Source organism: Rhincodon typus, chromosome 5 (genome assembly GCF_021869965.1).
Source record: "Rhincodon typus isolate 14 chromosome 5, sRhiTyp1.1, whole genome shotgun sequence".
Taxonomy (NCBI): Eukaryota; Metazoa; Chordata; class Chondrichthyes; order Orectolobiformes; family Rhincodontidae; genus Rhincodon; species Rhincodon typus.
The window spans coordinates 62906672-62928094 of NC_063336.1; the positions used below are offsets into that span (position 1 = coordinate 62906672).

Genomic DNA, 21423 nt, shown 5'->3' on the forward strand with positions numbered 1-21423 from the left:
AATACATTAATCAATGTAATCTGAAGGATCAAAAAACACTGGCTGCAAAAACCACTTGATGTGAAGATTTAGGCAAAATCAAGGGGGAAAAATCATTTTCGGGTGTAAATCTAATGTGCTTGGCACAGGCAGTGACCTGTTGACATTTACTGAAAATTCAAACTTGAGCATGAAATCATTGCATAAATGGTTTCAGGTTATATATCTGTTAATACACAAATCCATAGAGCGAGAAATGTATTTGAGGGAAATGAACCATAATTCTGCTTTAATGTAGCTTGTTGATTTTTCAAGTAGAATTATCTGCATATTGAAATTAATAGGAGAGCATTGTGGTATGTGATTTTAAAATAAAATGACAATATGTTGTTCGACTGGATGGTTACTGCAAATGAGATAGCGAATATGTTTTGCAGTGCTCATAGAAAGCCTTTAGAACAACTAAACTATATTTACTGACCCACATTCCTGAAGTCATTGGTGTTGGTTGATCTGCAGTATAGCAGACATTTGCTCATGCCTTAAATAATTAAGAGTGGAATGACATAAATTTTTTTTTTTTTGGAAATCTAGGCGTATAATCGATAAAAGCGGCATGTTTGATCTTCAGTTTGCATTGCATTTACTGATCTCCGGTTGGTCAATGGTATATTAAGTTACCTTCCTGTGCAAGGAATGGGGAAAGCCAGACAAATTTACTCCTAATGTGTAGCAGTACTGGGTGTACTCAAGTGGTTTATCAGCACCCATGCAAAATAGCATTAGTCAAGAATGGTTCACAATGTAACTGTTTAACTGTGAGAAGTTAGTGCCTTCAAGTGGGCAGAAGAAGTAAGAAAGCTGGCAAAAAAAACAGAAAAAGAGCTAAGTTGCAGTGAGGAGTTGAATAGCAGTTTTAAAAAAAAACACATCGTAGGTTGCAGTGAATCTACTTGTTACATGCTTCATGAATTGCAGGATAAGTCTATTAAAACTGTACACTTTATACTGCCAAAGACAATGATTTCTCAGCTCACTGCTGCCAGAATTTCTGGTTAAACAGTGGAGACAGTTTAAAAAAAACAATTATTCAGTGGAAACCAGGTAGGTTATCAAAACACCCAGGATTATTTACTGTCTATGTATTTGCAGACACCATTGCATACAGTCCAACACCTAACAGTCTCTACCCTGTGGCTTCCATGTCCTACGGCATGTTATGAAGGAGAGACCATTCAGTCAGGGAACTCATTAGGAGGCCATTTGATTTATCTGGCAGCCTCCCGACACCACAGCTACCCTCTTGACACCAGTATTGTGTTGGTGGTAGTGCAAGGTGGCTGTACGTTTGAGCGCTTAATTGTCAGAGCTTAGCACTTAGCAGCTTCCCTAGCCATTAAAATTCCTGCGACTGGTGCTATGCCCATCTCCATGTGCATACAATATGGCTGTTATTTTTATACAAGATAATATATAATAGGCACCCAGGAACTCGGTAGTTGCACTTATCTGGTCTGACAAGCTCCCTAAATGTTGCGTCTGCAGCAGTGGCTCTTTTTTTTTTGTTGGTCCATGTTCATCTTTATTCTTTGCTTAGAAACCATTTTTGACATGCCTTAACTAAACCAAGGTTTTTAAGTACTAATTGACTCTATCCTTCAATGTTTATGAATTCTTTCCTACAATTAGTTAGGAATTTAGGCACCTAAATTGTATATAGGCAGCTAAATGTTTGAACTTATAATTTTTGATGAATGCTTTATTGTGCACAAGATATTCCCATGTCTTAAAAAAACATATTGGTGAGGATGATTGGTGAACTTCATTTGGTCCATTTGCAACTGTTTAAAAAAAGTACTGAAGGGTCCTGACCTGAAACGTCAGCTTTCCTGCTTCTCTGATGCTGTCTGGCCTGCTGTGTTCCTCTAGCTGCACACTGTGTTATCTCTGACTCCAGCATCGGCAGTTCTTACTATCTCTCACTTGTTAAGTCTTTAAAAGGCTCATTTATTTAAATTTTTGTAACTATATTCCACTGAATTGCTTAACTTGCTATCTTTGACAGATGTGTTGAGAAACATTGGCTTATTTTTATATTCTTACTACTTTTCTATAATTGCTGGTAAAAATTGCCTTCTCTAATCCAAAACATCAGCTTTCCACACTGTTAACTTTGGGCACTTCATTCAGAGCTTACCCCCTCAATCTCCAAGAGCAGATCACTAAGCTTCAATGACAGCTTTGACCATAATGAAGTTAGCTTCAAATCAGCCAGCATTATTCTGGTCTTGCTTCTCATATGTTGAAAGCACTATTACAGATAGCATCTGAAATTATACACCATCTTGCCTCCACACTCCACAAGAGAGTGCCAGTTCAACCGAGTTGAGGAACTGTTGGTTTTTATATGGGTTGATGGTTTGGCTTGTGGTAGAAGAGGATGGCATTTCTAATTTGAATGACAAAGCTGAAGAGTTGCATTCTCAACTTGGTAACCACCAGGGAGAGATCTGTAACACACAGTCAATACCACACTAACCACAGGTGTTGAGAGTGTTGTTGAGAGTCATGTGTAGTGAGGATCAGATCCAGTTAGTGCCACGCTCCTGATCTTCGTTGTCTCCAGGACACTTAGTGACATGGTTTGTCCCAAAAGATGATAGTTATAGAAAAAACTTATGGTTGCAGCAAAGCTGAAGTAGTCTGCTTCCTTTCTCATTATCTTTCTCAGGTCTTTTGTTAAGGAAATAGAGCTAAATCTCATAGTCATCATGTGTTGAAACTCCTCAGTAAGTAAAGGTGCTCTAGCTTAGGGTTTCAGCTGGATTGCCGTGTCAGTAACTCTAATTTATCAACCTCTGTTGTGGAACACAGCATTAGAGTATAGATGGAGGCTAACTCTGCCTGTCTCCGTTAAGAAGTGGATAGGAAGAACATGTGCTGAACCATCTGTGTGCATGTGTGTGTAAGGTGGTAGGAAGGGTGGGGGTGTTCCTACCATCAAAAATAGCAAGTTACGAACAATGAAACCAATCCTTGTTTGCTTATTTCCTCCAAACTCTTCCTTAGCCAGATGCATCTTGCTGTGAAGTTATGTCAATATTCAGTGAAGTTCCACGTCAATTACATCTATCTCACACAAGTTATGGACCAGTTACAAGCTCTCTGTCATACATGTGCACGTGCTCCTTGCAGGGTAATTTGTCTTTACACACTCAACCTACACTTAAATAAATACAATCCATGCACCACCTTTTAACCCCAAATTTCTGACTCCAAGATTAAAATACTATCAGATATTAATTATCATCTCCCTAACCCAATTTGTTGAAGGCAATGGTAGCATTTCTGGTTTTCAGATCAATGTGCCATTTAACTATGATAAACAATTAATTGTGGAAGGACTAGAGATTAGATAGATATGTAATCACATTTCTTATCCTTCATGTTGGATCTAATTACTTTAGGATTTTCAGCTTTAAACCTTGTAACCACAACTTCACAGTATTTAAAATTGTGAAGAACAAGAATTCTTTAGAAAAAAAGACATTTAATTGAAAAATATTAGATACGATTGACCTGTAGTCTTCAAAACCAGTGATAATATTAGATATAAGATAACAAGGTGTAGAGCTGGATGAACACAGGCCAAGCAGCATCAGAGGAGCAGGAAAGTTGACGCTACGGGTCGGGACCCTTCTTCAGAAATGGGGGAGGGAAGGGAGCTCTGAAGTAAATGGAGAAGAGGGGTGGGGCTGGAGAAGGTAGGTGGGATGGTGATAGGTGAGTGCAGGTAGGTAGTGATGGGGATTGGTCAGTGAGGTGGGAGGAGTGGATAGGTGGCAAAGAAGACAGACAGGTTGTGTCAGGTCAAGGAGGCAGGGATGAGAGGGAGGGTTGGTCATGGGATGAGGCCGGGAGTGGGGAGATTTTGAAACTAGTAAAGCCCACATTGGGACCATTGGGCTGTAGGCTCCCAAAGTGGAACTAAGGCGACTATCTCTGAGTGCCCAAAGTTGTGTGTGACAGACAATTATGTGGTGCACTAGTGGTATTTCTTGCAATGTTGTCAGAACATCCTTAATCCATTCAACACAGGGGGGCATATATGGAGCAGTCAAAATAGCAGTAGGTCTATTAGCAAAGAAAGCAACTCAACTGAAAAGAAAGGCAGGGAACATCAAACCAACTGTAATAAATAGGAGAAATTGGTGACACTACCTTGATTTGTACTCTGGGGAGAACACTGTCATTGAGGAAGTTCTAGGCACCACATAAAGTCTGCCTGTCATGGTAGAGTTGGATATCAAACCCACGATAGAGGATCTTTAGCAAAGCTGTTGGCCCACTTGCTGTGGGCAAAAACTCCAGATGCTGAAGCTGTACCGTCTGAAGTCATCAAGCAGAGAAATCAGCACCCCTGCATGATCTGCACAAATTTGTGTATTTCTGCTGGAGGGAGGATGCAGTGCCCCACAATATTCATGATGCAAAGATTTTGACCCTGTACAAGAACAAGGGTGGCCACTGCCATTGTGACAACTACAGAGGCATCTCCCACAAAAGTGTTTGCCAGTTTTGCTCTTGTTTTGCAGAGCCTGGCTGCAGACATCTACCCTGAATTCTAGTCTTGTTTCAGAACTGAAAGATCAACAATTGACCTGGTCTTCTCAGTCCAGAAGCTGCAAGTGCAGTGCCGTGGCCAAAGGACATGAGTGTATGTTGCCTTTGTTGATCTCAGCAATGCATTCCATTGTGTAAGCAGTCGAGCTCTGTTTAAGCTGCTGCAGAAAATTTGTAGCCCGCTGAACCTGCTCAATTTAATCTCCTCTTTCCTTGATAACATGATGGATAATGTTAGCTGCGATAAGTCAAAGTTTGAAATCTGTTGAGGTCTATTGTGGCATTAAACAGGCCTTGACAATGTGATGCAAACACGACAACTGAAATGCTGTGTACAATTTTGACCCATTACTTAAGAAGGGATAAAATTGATTTAGAAGCAATTCAGGAAAGGCTCACTCTGCTGAATCCTGGGAGGGAGGGATTATGGTAGGAAATGTTGGACGAGAGTGGAAACTCTTTGGTATATTCATCTGAGGCTGCTGTCATATGCCTTCAGGTCATCCACAGGAGGAGTCTACTTATTGATCAAAATTGACAGAAAACTGTTTAGCCTTGCTAGCCTGAAATTCAAGTCAAAGGTGCACATGATCCTTATCAAAAAATTGATCAACACTGATGGTGCCGCACTAATATTTCATAACAACGAGCACTTTCAGGGAAAAATTGACAGACTCGCGCCTATCAAGAGTTTGTTTTGACCATCAGCATCAGGAAGACAAATATCATGGTGCTATCTACAACATTACAATGGGATGCAAGCACCATATCTGGAATACTGTGTATGGTTTTAGTTGCCTTACTTAAGCATGTAATTTGATTGGAAGGAGTTCAGAGAAGGCTTGGTCCACTCAGTCCTGGAATAAAAGGGATACCTTAGGAAGAGTTTGACATTTTGGGCCTGTATCCATTGGACTTTAGAAGACTGAGAGTTGGTCTTTTCAAAAAACATATAGGCCTAAATCTTCTGATCCCTGCGTAGTTGGAAAAAGGATGTATAATCCAAGATGCATGCTGGGACTTCATGGGAATTGACTAGAAAGTTTGAACCTCTAATGGGAAATTCCCCTGCTCCCTATAGCCCTCAAAGTGTTCAACTCTGAGTTAGAGTCAGGTACTTCAGACAACTCTGACTTACTTACCTGGATAGTGACCAAGGATTTGTTACAGAAAAATCCTTGTCCAACTCCTGGGTATTAATGCAACCAACCTCCATCTACCTCACCTACCAGCTTGTACCCACTCTACTTATTTACACATTCATCAGTCCGTTTAGCCACTCACTCATTCTTGTACACAATGAAAAGCTGGTTAAAAGTCTCAAAGCTTTCTAGTTTGTTAGTGAATACTGGACAAGAGTGCAGCAGCTAGTGCTGTGAAAAGGGCCATTGCTTTTCCTACAGCAGACTAGCAATATATAGATGCAGTTTGATTTCAGATACATTCCACATTTCTGAAGGAACAGGCCTACATTTGTGGTGCAGTACAGTAGCAGTTTAGCTCTGAACAGCAAAAGACTTGTGCCATAAGATCATGAGAGGGCTTGACGAGATGGATGCTGAAAGAGCCAACACCAGGAGAGACAGTTTAAGGGTAAGAGGGGAAACTCCTATTCAAGATAGAGATGGGAAGTTTTGTTCTCTTTCAGTAGGTCATTGGCCTGTGGAGTTACCTTCCCAAATGAACAGTGGAGGTAGGGTCATTGGGAATTTTAAAACCTGAGTTGTGGAACATTCTTAATTTAAGGAGGTTAAGGGTTAAAGAAGGTAGATATGAAGGTAGAGTTTAGGCCACAATCCTTCCAGCTTATCAAATGGCACAGCATGCTCAAGAGATTGAATGGACTGTTCCTGCTCCTAATTCATATGTTTGTATGACACTTGAGGTTGTTGATGGCTTCATATGTGTAGGCTCCGCAGTCTGTTACTCCATGCTGAAATCAGCTCGTGCGTTGTGAAAGCTGCAGCTGGTATGTCCAAACTGAGTTAGTGTAGCCCAACAGCAATGTGACTGAGAACAATGTACCACAAGCGTGTCAAGCCTTCATCATCAGCACACTTTGGTATGGAAGGCAAGTGAAAACGTTGATCAGTTTCCACTTTGACTGTCTTAGATGTGTCCTCAACATCTCTTAGCAGGATCTCCAAAGCTTCTATTTTGTCACTAACCTTTATCCATATTCCATCCATGTGCTTCTGTTTTTAAGTTCATGTATAATGTAGCAGGACTAGGTTTTCTTGAGTAACATAAAGACCAGTTATTCTCTCAATGCAGTCAAAAGCGGTGCTGTTTTCTTTTGAGCCCATACTTTTCTTAGCTCAAAACTGACCATAGAATCCCAACAACCCCTACAGTGCGGAAGGACACCATTTGGAGCACGACTCTACAGTGGCCCCTCAGAACAGCATCCCACCCAGATCCAGTGCCCCTACCCTATCCCCATAATGCTGCATTTACCCTGGCTAATCCACCTAACCTGCACATCCCTGGACACTATGGGTAAATTTAGCATGGCCAGTCCACCTAACCTGCACATATTTGGACCAATCTCTTGTATACTACTAAAGGGAAAAGTACACAAATGGTGGAATTTCCTAACATTGTCTTTTGTTAATAGCGTTGCAAATAAGGCCTAAATCTTAGCCTGTGCCCCAAGAATAATGGGTGTGGTAGGCTAATTAGAACACCAGCACTTTTAAAAGTTCACCATCAATTCACAATCAGCCTGACTAAAATTTGTTGTTAATTCTTTGATGTGACTGGATCAAACTCCCGGAATTCCCTGACTAACAACACTGTGGGAATACCTACAACGCATGAGCTGCATCAGTTCAAGAAGGTAGCTCACCAGCGTTTGGGCAGTTGGCGCTGGGCAATAAATAGTGGCATTGTCGGTGATATACTCATTTATTTTTAGCACTTCCAGCATTTTGCACAATCTCTCTTCATTGGCAGAAACTTACCTCAGAAAGAAGATAACGGCAGTGCCAGCCCAGTACCTTTACCTGAACTGTAGGGACTGGTAAATCCCAGTTGCCTATCAGTAGATTTTTTTCCCGGTTCTGCACAGGCAGCTCAATTAATACTTTGTTCACTGCAAGCAGTTGGACATGATTGTTGCTGGTAGCTGACTAGTAGACAGGTACCATGGCTTTCCTGAATATCTGGGCAGTTGTCTTCTGCTCACCTTGAGCGTAAGAGACTAACATTGCACTGTGCATCTTTATGATTTTAATTTATTTTTCCCCAGTATGATTTAATACTCAAGTCTTTTCAATGTTGATGTAGATTTCAAATTTTATTGGTGGATTAAAATTAATGAAATGGGATATCAGATATATGGTGAACACGGAAGAAGTGAATTAAAGATACTCAAGCTCATTTCCAAACTTATAGTGTAAAGACACCCAGAAAACACTGAAAAATGAAATGAAATTAATGCATGTACTACATGTCAAAGACAAATGACACAAGCTTTACTGAGCTTTTGCCACATTCCCTTAAATTATGGGTATAGTTGTTAGACATTTAGTTCCACTGAATTTGTCCAACAAAAAATATTTTCCAATAAAATTGCAGAATAATTGGCCTGTAAGCAAATCAATAAAGGAGTGGCAAATCTATCTTATAATTCAACTACTTTCAGCCTACATTTTTCCGCAAATTTCTGCAAATATATTAAAAACAAGTTTACCTGATCTTTCTTGTAGATAATTGGTTGTTAATTGTATACTTGAACTACAATCTGCTCTGCAGGCCAGTGCACACTGACTGGAATTCAATTTCATACAGCCACACACTGTCCTTAACTATGTATTTCTCCACAGTATTTTTTGCAAAAAAGATAAATAAAAACAAGTTTAGTGCCAGCATGAGCATCTTGTAAGTTGTTGATGCTACTGCTGAGATTTTCCTTTGTCTTCCTGCAGCCCTGCAGCCACATTTGGTTGTAGATCTGAAATGAATCTCTCAGCTCCGCTGCAAAATGCCCCATTAATCAATACACACAATTCTACAAGTCCAAGAAAATAAAAACAAGGTCATTTGAGAGTGCTGCCAGAAATGTCTGCCTTTACATGCCAGAGCAGTCACATTGAAAATATTTTGGAGATAGCATGAACTACAGATGCTGGAGTCAGAGACAACACCGTGTGAAGCTGGAGGAACGCAGCAGGTCAGGCAGCATCAGAGGAGCAGGAAAATTGACGTTTTGGGTCAGGGCCTTACTTCAGAAGAAAGGTCCCAACCTGAAACATCAACTTACCTGCTCTGATGCTGTCTGACCTGCTGCGTTCCTCCCAGCTCTACACTGTATTGAAAATATTTTGTTTCCTAAAGACTTACCTTCAAACAACTACTCCTGATGAGCGCCATTCTCAAATAACAATAAGCCGCAGCTTCACTGAGCACTAGCCAATCAACTTGCCATGGTGTGATCGCTGGCCTGGAGTTTACACCTACTCCTTCAAGACTGTGCTCCAGATCTTCTTTCCCTGACTCTCTGGCCTTACTCCTGGTCTTTCTTCCAAGTCCATACCATCTCCTCCCTCCCTGGACTCTTCGAATTCCCTGCTCTTGGAAACAATTGGTATTAAGAGATGCGTTTGAATGCCTTGCATGGGAATTTTTGTGTTGCTGTGCAGCTAAGAGGGAATGTTCTGAAGAAGAGTCACACTGGACTCAGCATTAACTCCACCAGCAAAGAAGATGTCTCTATGTACTGTGGCTGACTTTAAACTGATCAGTTGGAGACCTTTGATAAATGAGTCAGTCACCTTATGTCTCTTGCAAACCAGTGGAAGTATCCAGCTAAAGCAACATTCTGATCAGCATTAGAGTCATAAGGATCAACTCAGCAACTCATGAATAGAAACTGCTGCATTACCTTCCAGCTTTCCAGCTCACCACTTATTTTCTGTGTGTGTGTGTGTGTGTGTGTGTGTGTAAAATGGCCGAATTCATAACGGGTTTAGAATTCTAAATTGCAGTGTTGTATGCTGACAGTTTATAACTGTTTGCCTGTAGCTAGAATCTAATTAACTTGTAATAAATAGTAATTTTTTTTAACGTGCAGAAACCCGGTCCATGGTTTCTATCAAACTTGGTTTGAAACCAGATAAATTGGAAAATTTTATACTTGGCGTCATAGAGCTGTACAGCATGGAAACAAACCCTTTGGTCAAACTCATCTATGCCGACCAGATATTCTAAATTAATCTAGTCTCATTTGGCCCATATCCCTCTAAACCCTTCTTATTTATATACCCATGTGTGTAAATCCTGCCATACGTTTATTACTTTTGTTTTTACGTTGATTTTAGTGAGTGTGGTGATGCTTTACATAGTTTTTTTTTGAGAGATGTTTATGTCTCGAAGCTTCACTTGGTCAGGGTTTACTGCGGTTATGTGCACCTCTTCTTATCTGGAATATTTGATCAACCAGCACACTCCTGGTCCCCTGGGGGCCAGATAATAAAAATATTTGCTGTATATATTTATATGCTTCAAAATATTTTTTTTTTTTGTTTAAATTACTTTATTTAAGCAATACTATTTTGTTTTTTGACTCCTCTTCTAGAGCTGGAAGGCCATTGAAGCATCCAAGAATCAAGCAGGAAGAGGAAGTTACAAATAAGGTTAACTGGCAAAATGAAAACAAAGGTAAAGGAACAGATTACGGAACATAAAATTGAACAATCCAAAATGAATTTTTGTGAAATTTCCGCATTACCAGCGTTAGTAAAAACAGCACTGAAGATTTCACTATGGCATACAAAATGTTTTCTGTGTAGACTTCAGGAATTCAGTAACCAAGTGCATTAATCCAAATTTCATAACTTTGAACCCACTGATGAGCTTACTTGGTTCATTTAATAGTGACACGAAATACGAACACATTATATGTCTGTACTTTTTCTTATAGGCAATTCCTTGGGATATGTACTTAGTACAAATCTAGGTGAGGTTTCATCACGGAACATTAAAGAGTTAATGAGGATGAGGTTATTTCTGCATATAGAGGCATCGTCAGGTGACCTGCCGAACCCATTATTTCTCAGATGATTGTCATGGCATCATTCTGTCATATGCTATTAAATTAATCAAATCCAATGTTGTACTGCAGCAACACTCAAAATACATGAAGACGATGGGTGGATTTGTCCCCAAAACCCCCAAATCGCCTGGAAATATTCACTCACAGGGAGTGACCAAGTGAAAGGTCACCTGTGGAAAAATAATAGATATAATGGTGAGGAGTTACTCTTGCAATGACAGCTTTAACCTCTCTAGCTCTTGCTGTTCACTCAGCAAACCCAGGAGAGATACAGCTTATGACTGGAGGGAGAGCAGGCAGTTTGGAAATTCAGTGCTGGCATTGAGTGATTGGCCAGGGGAGCCTTTTGGCGAGAGCTGGTAGCGTGGTGGGGGAGCCTTTTGCTGGATCCAATTAGTTGTTCACATAGTCCTTGGTGGAGTTGTCAGCCAGAGGAGGGCAGAGTGGGAGAAGGGCTTCATTGCAGAAGGGAAAGGGTTGAGAGGCTGTAAGAGTTATGAGAGGTGAGAACAACGGTGCATGAGGTGTGAGCCAGGGGATGGAGGCTGCAAGTGGAGTGTGGGGTGGAGAGAGAGGCTGCAAAGGAAAGAGACCAGTTTTCTAAAGCTGTGAACAAAGGAATATTCGGCTAACTGTGATCCAAAAAAACTTGAAATTACTGAAGTAATAAATTCCTTGAAAATGAATGAAATGTGTGGAACTGTGTAAATTCAGCAGCAGCTATGTTTGGCAAAAGTATAATGAATCCTACTGTAATGAAGAGTGTCATTTGTTAAATTCAAATCTGAGATGAGATCCAAGATGCAGTTAATAGGCCTGTGACTGGTTAAAATATTACAGCTTTGTACATGTGACAGAAATGTATTGACTGTACCCTCCCCCATCTGTGGAAGGTCTGTCTGCGATGTTGGCTTTTTGTGTGTAGAAGCATCTGTCAACTATTTTGGGAGGGCGAAAACTTTTGCCATTTAATGCCTATTATCTTGTACTAGTTTAAATATTATGATGTCATGGAAATTAATGCTTTCCTTGGGTGTTGTGGTTTTGAGTTTAATGAAGAGGTGATATTAATTGAAGATGTTAATGAGCTATTCTAATTTTGTTTGTGTGAGTCTAAATAACATGTCAACACAAATACAGAAGGTATTGATGCTATGTGACAGTATCTCCAAGTAAATAAGTTAGTGAGAATGAAAAAAAGTAGCTCCTGAAAATATAAAGCTGTTGAGATAACCTCAGGAGGAGCCCTTGAGAAAGAAAAATAATTTTGAACCCTGCGCTACACACACTCCACTTTCACTGGAATATGGCTGTTGTGTTTTTACAGTACAGAAGGAGGATATTTGATCATCTGCCTGTGCTGACTCCTTTTAAAGATTAAACCCACCCTCCGCCAACCCCAACGCCACCACCACCAACACATGCCCAAAAGCTGCACAGTAACCTGCAGGACCCTTGTACCAGAAAGGCACTGCACCATCCTGTTGTAACTAGAATGGCTGCAGAAGTACCTCTCTGTTTCCTAATGATTGAGTCTCCTTCACTACAGTCCTAACCACCTTTTCCTCCCCCGCTGTCCAGCTGAGCATCCCACAGTGCTGCAAATTTTGCATCAGCTGCAATTCCCTGAGACATTATCACTGTTGCCAGAACTCAACACAGAGTATCAATTGGCTATTGGGATGGCCTTGGGGGACGCTTGCACTACCTGCCTTGCCTCATGTTTGCATGCGGCAGTCACCCATTCCCTGTCCTCCTGCATCCTTTTACACTGTGGGTTGACCACCACTTTGTATGCTCTATCCTCGTAACTCTCATTCTCCTGGATGTTCCTTACTGCCTCCAGACCTCGGTAAGCTCTATAACCGGGCACTCGAGTTGGAGGTACTAACAGCACCTCCTGCACACATGGTGCTCATTGATGCTATCAGTATCCAAGAACTCCTAATGTTACAGGTGGAGCATACCGTCTCAATGAGGTGGCCAGCCATCCCTTTTAATTAACTCCAAAATTACCCAGTTGAAGAAAAACTAAATCTAATTCTCACTAATGTACATGAACAGTTAAGTACAGTAATTCCAACAGGTTATTTGATTAGGGTAAGAAAAAATTAGAGTTATACTCACCCCTCAAACAGCCAATCACTTACTGACTTGTTTCTGACGTCACTCTGGGTTCTCACGCTCCTTCTCATCAGAAGCTCCTCTCTGCTCCTCAAGGACTGTCATAGTTCAAGAGGGCAGCTCCTAGCTCACAGTCACCTCTTCTAGGGAGACATAAGACCAACTAGGATTGTCCAACAGCAACACCCACATCCCATGAATGAATAAATAAAACGTTCAATCTTGAAAGACCTGTATTTTAGGTTATGCCTCCTCCTCTTAGATTCTCCTATCAGAGGAAATACTTTTAATTTGTCTTAAACTTCCTCAGCATCTTGAAAGATTACATCAGATTGTTCCTTCAACTTCTAAATTGCTGGGAAATCCAAGTCTAGTTTATGTAATATCTCTTTGTAATTTAGTCTTTGGAGTTCAGGTATCAGGGTGGTATATCCATGCATCCTCCAAGGCTAATTGCCCAGATATTCTGGTGGTCAAATAGTCATTGGAGCAACATAGAGTAGAGTTGCATGTTGGGACCAGATGGAAACCCCAACATAGCTAACTCTCTGGGAGGTGCCCCGAAAATTGAAGTTTTTGATGGACAATTCCCCTACATCTTTAAACTTCTGCAAAAGTCTCTTCAAATTGGAGACTTTGTAGGGTTCTAACTGTGAGCCGCACAGCTTCTCCGGTAATGATAGAGTATTGAAAACTAGCTGTAACTCCTGGTTAACAATTAAACTGAACCACAGATCCACAACAGGCACACCACCCCCAATTACACTTCCCAGCCCCTGTGACCCCAAACCTGACATTCACACCCCTACCCTCAACTCAACCTCAACTGGCTTGAAACACAAACACACTGGACACAACATCTCTCCTTTGAATGAAATGTTCAGGTAAGGCCCGACATGGAATTTTGGCTGAAAAGAAACCATTGGTTGAATCTATGTCACCGGTAATTGGCATTTCTGAGCCGTAATATGTTTCCTTGGATGTGATGCCCAAAATTGCTGTTAGTACTCCAGATCAAGTTAGGTCTATGTATCCCTGTAGCATAATTATACTCTATTCTAACCTTGTCACCTAGTTGCAAAGGCCAGCATTCTAATTGTGATTTTTATGAATTTTCTGTATCTGCACATAAAATTTTACCCATGTGTTCCATTGTCTTTGGACTTCCATTGTTTCTAGCTTTTTAACCACTTAAAAAGCACTCAGATCTATCATTGTTAGGAGCAATGTGGATGACCTCAAACTTGTCTATATCGAAATCCATTTGCTGAAGTTTTCCCATTCACTTAATTTCTGTAATATCCTTGTAATTTTATATTTCCATTTATGTTGGTAATGCAAAAGATAGATGGCACTGTAATCAGCAAGCTTAGAATATGGCAGAGAGAGCCAAAAATTCAAATTGTCAATAAATACAGAGAATAGTTGAGGACCCCCCACAATCCCCGTAAGACACCGCTCATCTTAGAGTACCTGACCATTATCCCTGTCTGACAGTCAGTTTCCTATCCATACAGTGACTTATCTTCAATATCTTGAGCTTCAGTTTTAGTTTCTTGAGAGGGACTTTGACAGCTATCAAATATAAACATTTCCCTACTCCTAAAAACTTCTTCTAAACATTAAGTCACGTATGTTAGATATGACCTGCATGGAGAAATTGGACAATAGCAAGAAAGTTTGTGATGCCTTCCACAGTTAAATTAGCCGACTAACACTAGCAGTACAGGCCCATAACTGGAGAATGACTTGTCGATATTGAAACAAACCAAGAAACTGGAAACAAATACTGAAACGAAGGCGACTATATCCTAACTTTAAACCTGCATGCTTAAAGAGAAGTGGAGAAATTTAGAGGAACAGTGAAAGGAAAAAAAGAATTACAACTCAAAACCATTGACTAATCTCTAAATTTATTTAATAAAACCCAAATTATGGTATTTGAACCACAATTTAAGGAGATGTGCATATAGCTTTTAATGTTTTTAACTACTATTTTTTAATATGAAGTTAATTATTTTTACCAATTTACTATCTTCACAGAAAATGATGATTTCAACCTGCAGCAGGCATTGCATCAGTCCGTGTTTTTGTCTTCAGCATCACCAGTGCCCAGCCTGCCTCTTTGCTGGGAACAGCACAGCAAGCTATTACCTGGAGTTGCTGGAATCACAGCCAGAAAAGTAGCAAAATGGACTATTGATGAGGTATGGAAGGAAGCCATCAAATTTTCTTCTTACAAAATTGCACAGCATGCACAAAATCTTACATGCAGTGTGAACTTTGTATGAATATCGCACTTAATCATCCAACTGTGTCTGCATTTCAGTTTATTGATAGCACCTCAATGTGATACAATAGTTAGTCTTCCTACTAATCTTAAGCAACACCACAAGATGTCTTGCAAGAACAATGGGACTGATAAACTGATATGCTTTATATGAAATAATAATCACAAGCATCACAGTGTCAAAGTACCATCTGGAAAACAGTTAGGAAAGTACTAGAGTCTCAGGTATAACTCGGCCTGCCTGATGCTAGGGTGTTTGAATAGCAGTCAAACGATTTGCCACATTTACTGTTATAGTGGTTGATTTACAGATTTTAGGAAGATGCCCACCTCAGTACTGGAGCCTAATTTGAGGCAAAGCACAGATGAATGTTATAACCATTAAAGCATGCAGTTTTAACACAGATTGTCAAAGGCTTCTCACTGTCTTAGCTGCAAAATCTGGGAGGAACTTGTCCAGAACAGGCCCAAGCAAGAGTAATTCTGGTGAGCCAGAAAAAGCGCATGTGCACCTGATTGTTGACTATTGTTGAGTTATTGTTAGACAAGGGAACTGATGGGTTATGGACTGCAGGCAGGACACTGGAGCTGAGGCCACAACCATATCATCCAAAAACTGGAAATTTTCCCAGTTTCAGTTAAAATATTTTGTGCAATGAGATTCGTGGTGACCGGTCAGCGGTAGCTTGGAGTGACTCTTCTCCTGGAATCTCCACTGTTCACCTCATTAATTATGTAACGTGCTCTTGGGCATTCTTCTTGGGAAGTCATGCAACTGGACAGATGAAGTAGCTCACTGCTGCAGACAACCTACAAGTATTCTCCCCTCTGGTGAAATCCAGCTGCCCATCGCTTAAGATACTACAAGCCAGGAACTGGCCTTCATACTGGGATGCTCAACCGTTAGACTTGAGGGCATCACCCAGAAGAAAGGAAAGCTCACTCCTTGCTTCACGGACAGGGATTTGGAGGATGGGATGGTGAAGAGAAGGGCAGTGCTGTCTTCCAAGTGAAGTGGAATGTTCAGTGGCTCAGGAGGAAAGTCTGTGATTTTTCTGCATTTCGCAAAGGTAACTGATGTAATCTTCTCTGCAACCACACACACAGGGCCACTGGTCACTCTAACTTTGCCACTGCACACGCATCTTACCAAGGTTCAGGGATTGCAGCTCTTACTTTTGCACACATCATGCCACTCAATGGCTCTCAGCCACAGAGAGCACCTCACCACCTCTCATATATCACCACTGACTTAAGTCATTCTGAAGGCATACTGGAGGGGGAGGCGATGGCCGAGTGGCATTATTCAATGAATTATACAATGAATATACAATTATACAATGAATTCAGAAATTCAGCTAACGTTCTAGCGACCTGGTTTTGAATCCCACTATGGCAGATGGTGGAATTTGAATTCAGTGATAATCTGGAATTAAGAATCTACTGACGACTGTGAAACCATTGTCAACTGTCAGTAAAACCCATCTGGTTCACTCTTGTCCTTCAGGGAAGGAAACTGCCATCCTCATCTGGCCTGGCCTACATGTGACTCCAGATCCACAGCAAAGTTGGTGACTTTCAACTGCCCTCTGAAATGGCCTAGTGAGCCACTCAGTTCAAGGGCAACCAGGGATGGGCAATAAATGCTGATCAGCCAACGAAGCCCATGTCTTACGAGTGAATCAAATAAAAACTCTATCCTTTGTCTCATTGCAGGAAAGCTGGGGTCAGGTGTGACATCAGACTCCTCACTCCTTATGGGGAGAACATTTTGGATTTGACAGAAGATCACAAATGATTGCAGTAGGCACAGGTACACGTCAACCAACCCAGTAAACTTTATTGTGCTGCGGCACTCCCATGTTGCTATCAGTGTGAACACCTTCTTGATTTACACATCATTTATTCCTGTTACACAATTCGTTCCCTCTCTTCTCCTTTGCATGTACTAGTGGCATCATGTGGACCTTCATAAGGCCAGCACTAATGGCCCTCAGCTTCATCTCTGCCTCCGAAGAGGAAGCCACAGAACTTTCAGAGGATGCACTGGCGAGGCTCTCATTTGCATGCTATACCAGCTCGGGGACTTTCACCTTAGTTGGTCCTCTTTCTAGATTAGATTTAGGAATGCAGTCAGGTGAACACATTGCTGACACACATCTGTAACTAATAAAGGAAGAAATGTCCCAGGTATCTGACACTACACAGCGGACTACCCGACACCAGGCATCTGCTTAGCCCCAGGCAGAATACGACCCCTTATTCTTGGGGCCATTAAAGACTTTGTCAAACTGCATTGACAGGCTCAAGAGCAGCTGGCAGGTTTATCAGGGGCACTTGGTAAGCTGGATCAAAGAATGGAGCAGACCACCAACATTATCAATACCATGTTGACTCTATTATGTATGGCTCTGGCCATCTACACAGGTTGTTGATTGCCACAGAGACTCCTATCCAGCACACTCAGAATTTGCTGATAGCTGCATGGAATTGAACTGCATCACTTTAATCGTAAGTGTTTTTTTTAAATGTTTACAATCAGCAATGGTCATCCTTAGGCTCTTAATTCCAGACTTTTTTATTGAACTGAAATTCCACCTTCGGACACATGGGTTTTTTGAAGTGAAGTCTCCAGAACATTGCCTGGGTCTCTGGTTTAATAGTCTAGTAATAAAACTCATTGCCTTCCTTCTATCAACATCAATGGCAAAGCAAGAGGGGATGAGGGATCTCAACCACAGCTCCAGGTGCCACTTCCTCTCAGGGAGGTAGGGTGATACCATCGTGTATCTTAGGGAGAGGAAGAGTGACACACTGACCCCACTGAGGTTTCTTCTCGCAACACTCCAGAGAAGTTTGATCACTCTACCGCCGCTTTGCCAGTGATCACAAAGTCTGCAGCAACGAAGAGCAGAGAAGAGGAGTCTGCATTCTGGGCAGGCTGTGGTTCCTCATCCCTGGAAACATTCTTGTAAACTGTTTCTATGGTCTAAGTAACATATTATTGTGTATTATTCTTATAATGTGGTGCCCAGAGCTGGGGACAATACTTCAGCTGAGATCTAACAATTGTCCTTACCACATTAAGATCTTGCATCTTCCTGGCTCAACTCCCCGGTCATTCTGGGCCACCCATTGGTCACTTAACTTCCCGGGGCAGTATCCTGCTTGGTAGGGTCCGATCCTTACAATGTCCCATTCCTAGCCATTGCTTCTTTGTCATCCCCATTGGATTTCGACAGGACTCTTTTTTAGGTGTATCCAAATAAGACCTGGTAATTAAAATCACCTCGGCCCAATTCAGAGTAGGAAGAGTCAGGGCAGGTGGATGTGGGGTGATGGAGGAGGAATGTTGGTTTGAAAGGGGGCCCTTACGTGTCCTGCTAATTCCCAACATAAAGTAAAATAAGGCCATAGTGTCAGAATTCGACTTGTTTGCACAGTTTTGCATCACAGAATCCAAATTATACTAAAGTTACCAACCCTCTTTTATGATGAACTTGGCTTAAGTTTATGTCACGCTTTGCCAAAATCAAGGAGAAAGTGCGTCTTGAAATGAAACTCGGGGCTTTGATAAAGCATTGGATAAGGTACCTCATGACAGGCTGGTACAGAAGGTAGAGGCTCATGGGATCTGGAGCGAGCTGGCTAGATGGATACAAAACTGGCTTGGTCATAGAAGACGGAAAGTAGCGGTGGAAGGGTGCTTTTCAGAATGGAGATCAGTAACTATTGGTGTTCCACAGGGTCAGTGCTGGGACCTATGTTGTTTGTAATATATATAAATGATCCAGAGGAAAATGTAGGTGGAGTGATTAGTAAGTTTGCAGATGACAACAAAATTGGCAGTGTTGCAGATAGTGAGCAGAATTTCAGATTTGGGCAGAGAAATGGCGGATGGAGTTTAATCCAGACAAATGCAATGCGATGCATTTTGGAAGATCAAATTCAGATGCGAATTACACAATAAATGGCAGAACCTTTAGGAGCATTGACAGACAGAGGGATCCAGGCATACAGGTCCAAAGGTCCCTAAAAGTGGCAACACAGGTGGATAAGGTGGTCAAGAAGGCATGCAGTATGCTTGCCTTCGTTGGCTGGGGCATTGAATATAAAAGTTGGCAATTTAAGTTACAGTTGCATACAAGTTTTTAGTTAGGCCACAATTGGAATATTGTGTGCAGTTCTGGTCGCCACACTACCGGAAGGACTTGGATGGTTTGGAGTGGTAGCAGAGAAGGTTTACAGGATGTTGCCTGATCTGGAGAGTATTAGTTATGACGAGAGGTTAGATAATTTTGGATTGTTTTCACTGGAAAGACGGAGGCTGAGGTGCAACCTGATAATTTTGTAGATCTCTGAGAGGCGTAGAGTTGGGGGATAGTCAGAGGCTTTTTCCCAGGGTGGAAAAGTCAACTGCAAGAGGGCACAGGTTCGAGGTAAAAAGGGGAGAGTGTGGGGAAAATTTTTCACGAAGTGGGTAGTGAGGGCCTGGAACACACAGCCTGTGGAAACAGGCATGTTAGCAACATTTAGGGCATATCTTGGTAGACACATGAATGGGAGGCGAATGGGGGATAGAAATTGTATGTGGGCAATGTGTAGTGGGTCTAAATAAGGACTAGGAATTGGCACAGGCTTGGTGGGCCAAAGGGCCCATTCCTGTACTATATTGTATTGTATTTTGTATACTTTTTTTTTGACTGAGTTATTATCATAATTTTAAACCATAAGAATCCTCAAGGTATTCCAATGGAACAAAATTCATCATAGAAAGTCGGGTCATTTCAAGTCCAAGTGCATTTTTAACAGCACATTGAGTTAGTTATTGCTAATCAACTTCTCAAGCACTGAAAATAAATTATTACACGTAGATAAGAATTTGGTTCAGGAGGAGAGAATCTGGCCCATCAAGCCTACTCCACCATTCAATATAATCATGACTAATCTTTGTCCTCTGTTCAATTTTACAACTCTCTCCACATAACCTTTTAAGACCCTTGAGTTCTGTCACATTTCATTAGTTCAAATATAGTGGCAGATGAAAAATGTAAAATTTCAATGTTTTATATATTTTTTAATTTTCTTAACTGACCTCTCTGTTATCCAATTGTTTTATCACTCTGTCACTTTCTATGTCTGATTTCACATTTCATTCGCCACAGTTACAGTTCTTTCTCATTTTTGCAGTTAGTTTTCCAAACATTATGTCTGATCGTTTAAGGTGAAGCACAGTTGCTTGCCTGGTTCGCTTGGGATCCCATACGCCCTGATTCCCACATGTTGTTATCAGGCAGTGCTTTCAGCAGTCTGTTCAAATTAAACTAGTTGCAACAGTAGTGAAATTTATCCCACAAAAATTTTAGAAACATAAACATACTGTGCAAATTCTAATTAATGGGCAGATGTTGTTAGATATCCTGTTACAGCAGAATGTGGCCTTTTTCTCACTTTCTTTATATGTCCCTAATCTAAATGTTGCACTGTGTTGCAGAATTTTATTGATAGGACCTTCATGTCAAACACTTAATTTTTAATCACTTGAGAGAAGCCAGGTGTCCCTATTGTAGTCTGTGGCAAAACACACATGTCCAAACACTTTGACCAATATTTTGTTTAAAACCTGTTTACACAGGTACCTTGTTGTATCAAGCCAACAAACATATGCAGTTGGATACCGATGAAGTCACAACGTGTAAATAAGACCTGGTAGTTAGTAATCAAAAATAAGAAAGCTATTCAACATTAAGTTACTGAACTCTTTCTAACTAACCTAGGTTCCCAGAAATACTTCCGATGCACACTCAAACATGGAAGACAAGTTGGCGAAGTTTGTAGAGCTGAATTCTCTTCTCTACACCACCCCCTTACCACCACCCCCCCCTCCCCTCCACCACCACCCCCGACCTCTCTGCAGAAGTGGGTCTCACACTGCAGTTAAACTCTTGAGATAGAGTTTCCTTTCACCTTGAGCGTCATCAGTTTCAGTGACATTTCTGCTATTCTTCCAAGGCCAACTCCAGGGTAATATGCCTTTTCTGGTACATTTCCAGAAAGTTCTGTTGAGTCCTCCAGTCAGAGTGCAGTCTTTAATCATCAGCAGTAGTTTTGATGTTCCTTTCCACAGGTAAGAACAGTGCCATTGATTGTTTACATTCCTTCCTCTTGTTCAGACTGTAGTTGACAAAGGCCAGATGCCCATTCTTTCCCAGCAAAGGGTTCAAATGCAAATATACCCTTTGTTTCCATTGATGTCAGGTAACATTTGTGTCCATGAACACACACTTAGGCTGGGAGGTTCTCATTCACACTCTGGTCTTGGGCCCTGACCTATTCAACAGACCTGTACTCA

General features: G+C 41.2%; 1 protein-coding gene across 1 annotated transcript in view; it reads left to right on the forward strand.

Annotated features, from left to right (window-relative positions):
• LOC109912959 (L3MBTL histone methyl-lysine binding protein 3) overlaps nucleotides 1-21423 on the forward strand; it is a 135833-nt gene that overhangs the window by 91923 nt on the left and 22487 nt on the right. The window contains exons 14-15 of the mRNA XM_048597043.1: nucleotides 10181-10263; nucleotides 14825-14988. Coding sequence (XP_048453000.1) covers nucleotides 10181-10263; nucleotides 14825-14988 — 247 coding nt within the window. The remainder of the gene's footprint in view (nucleotides 1-10180; nucleotides 10264-14824; nucleotides 14989-21423) is intronic.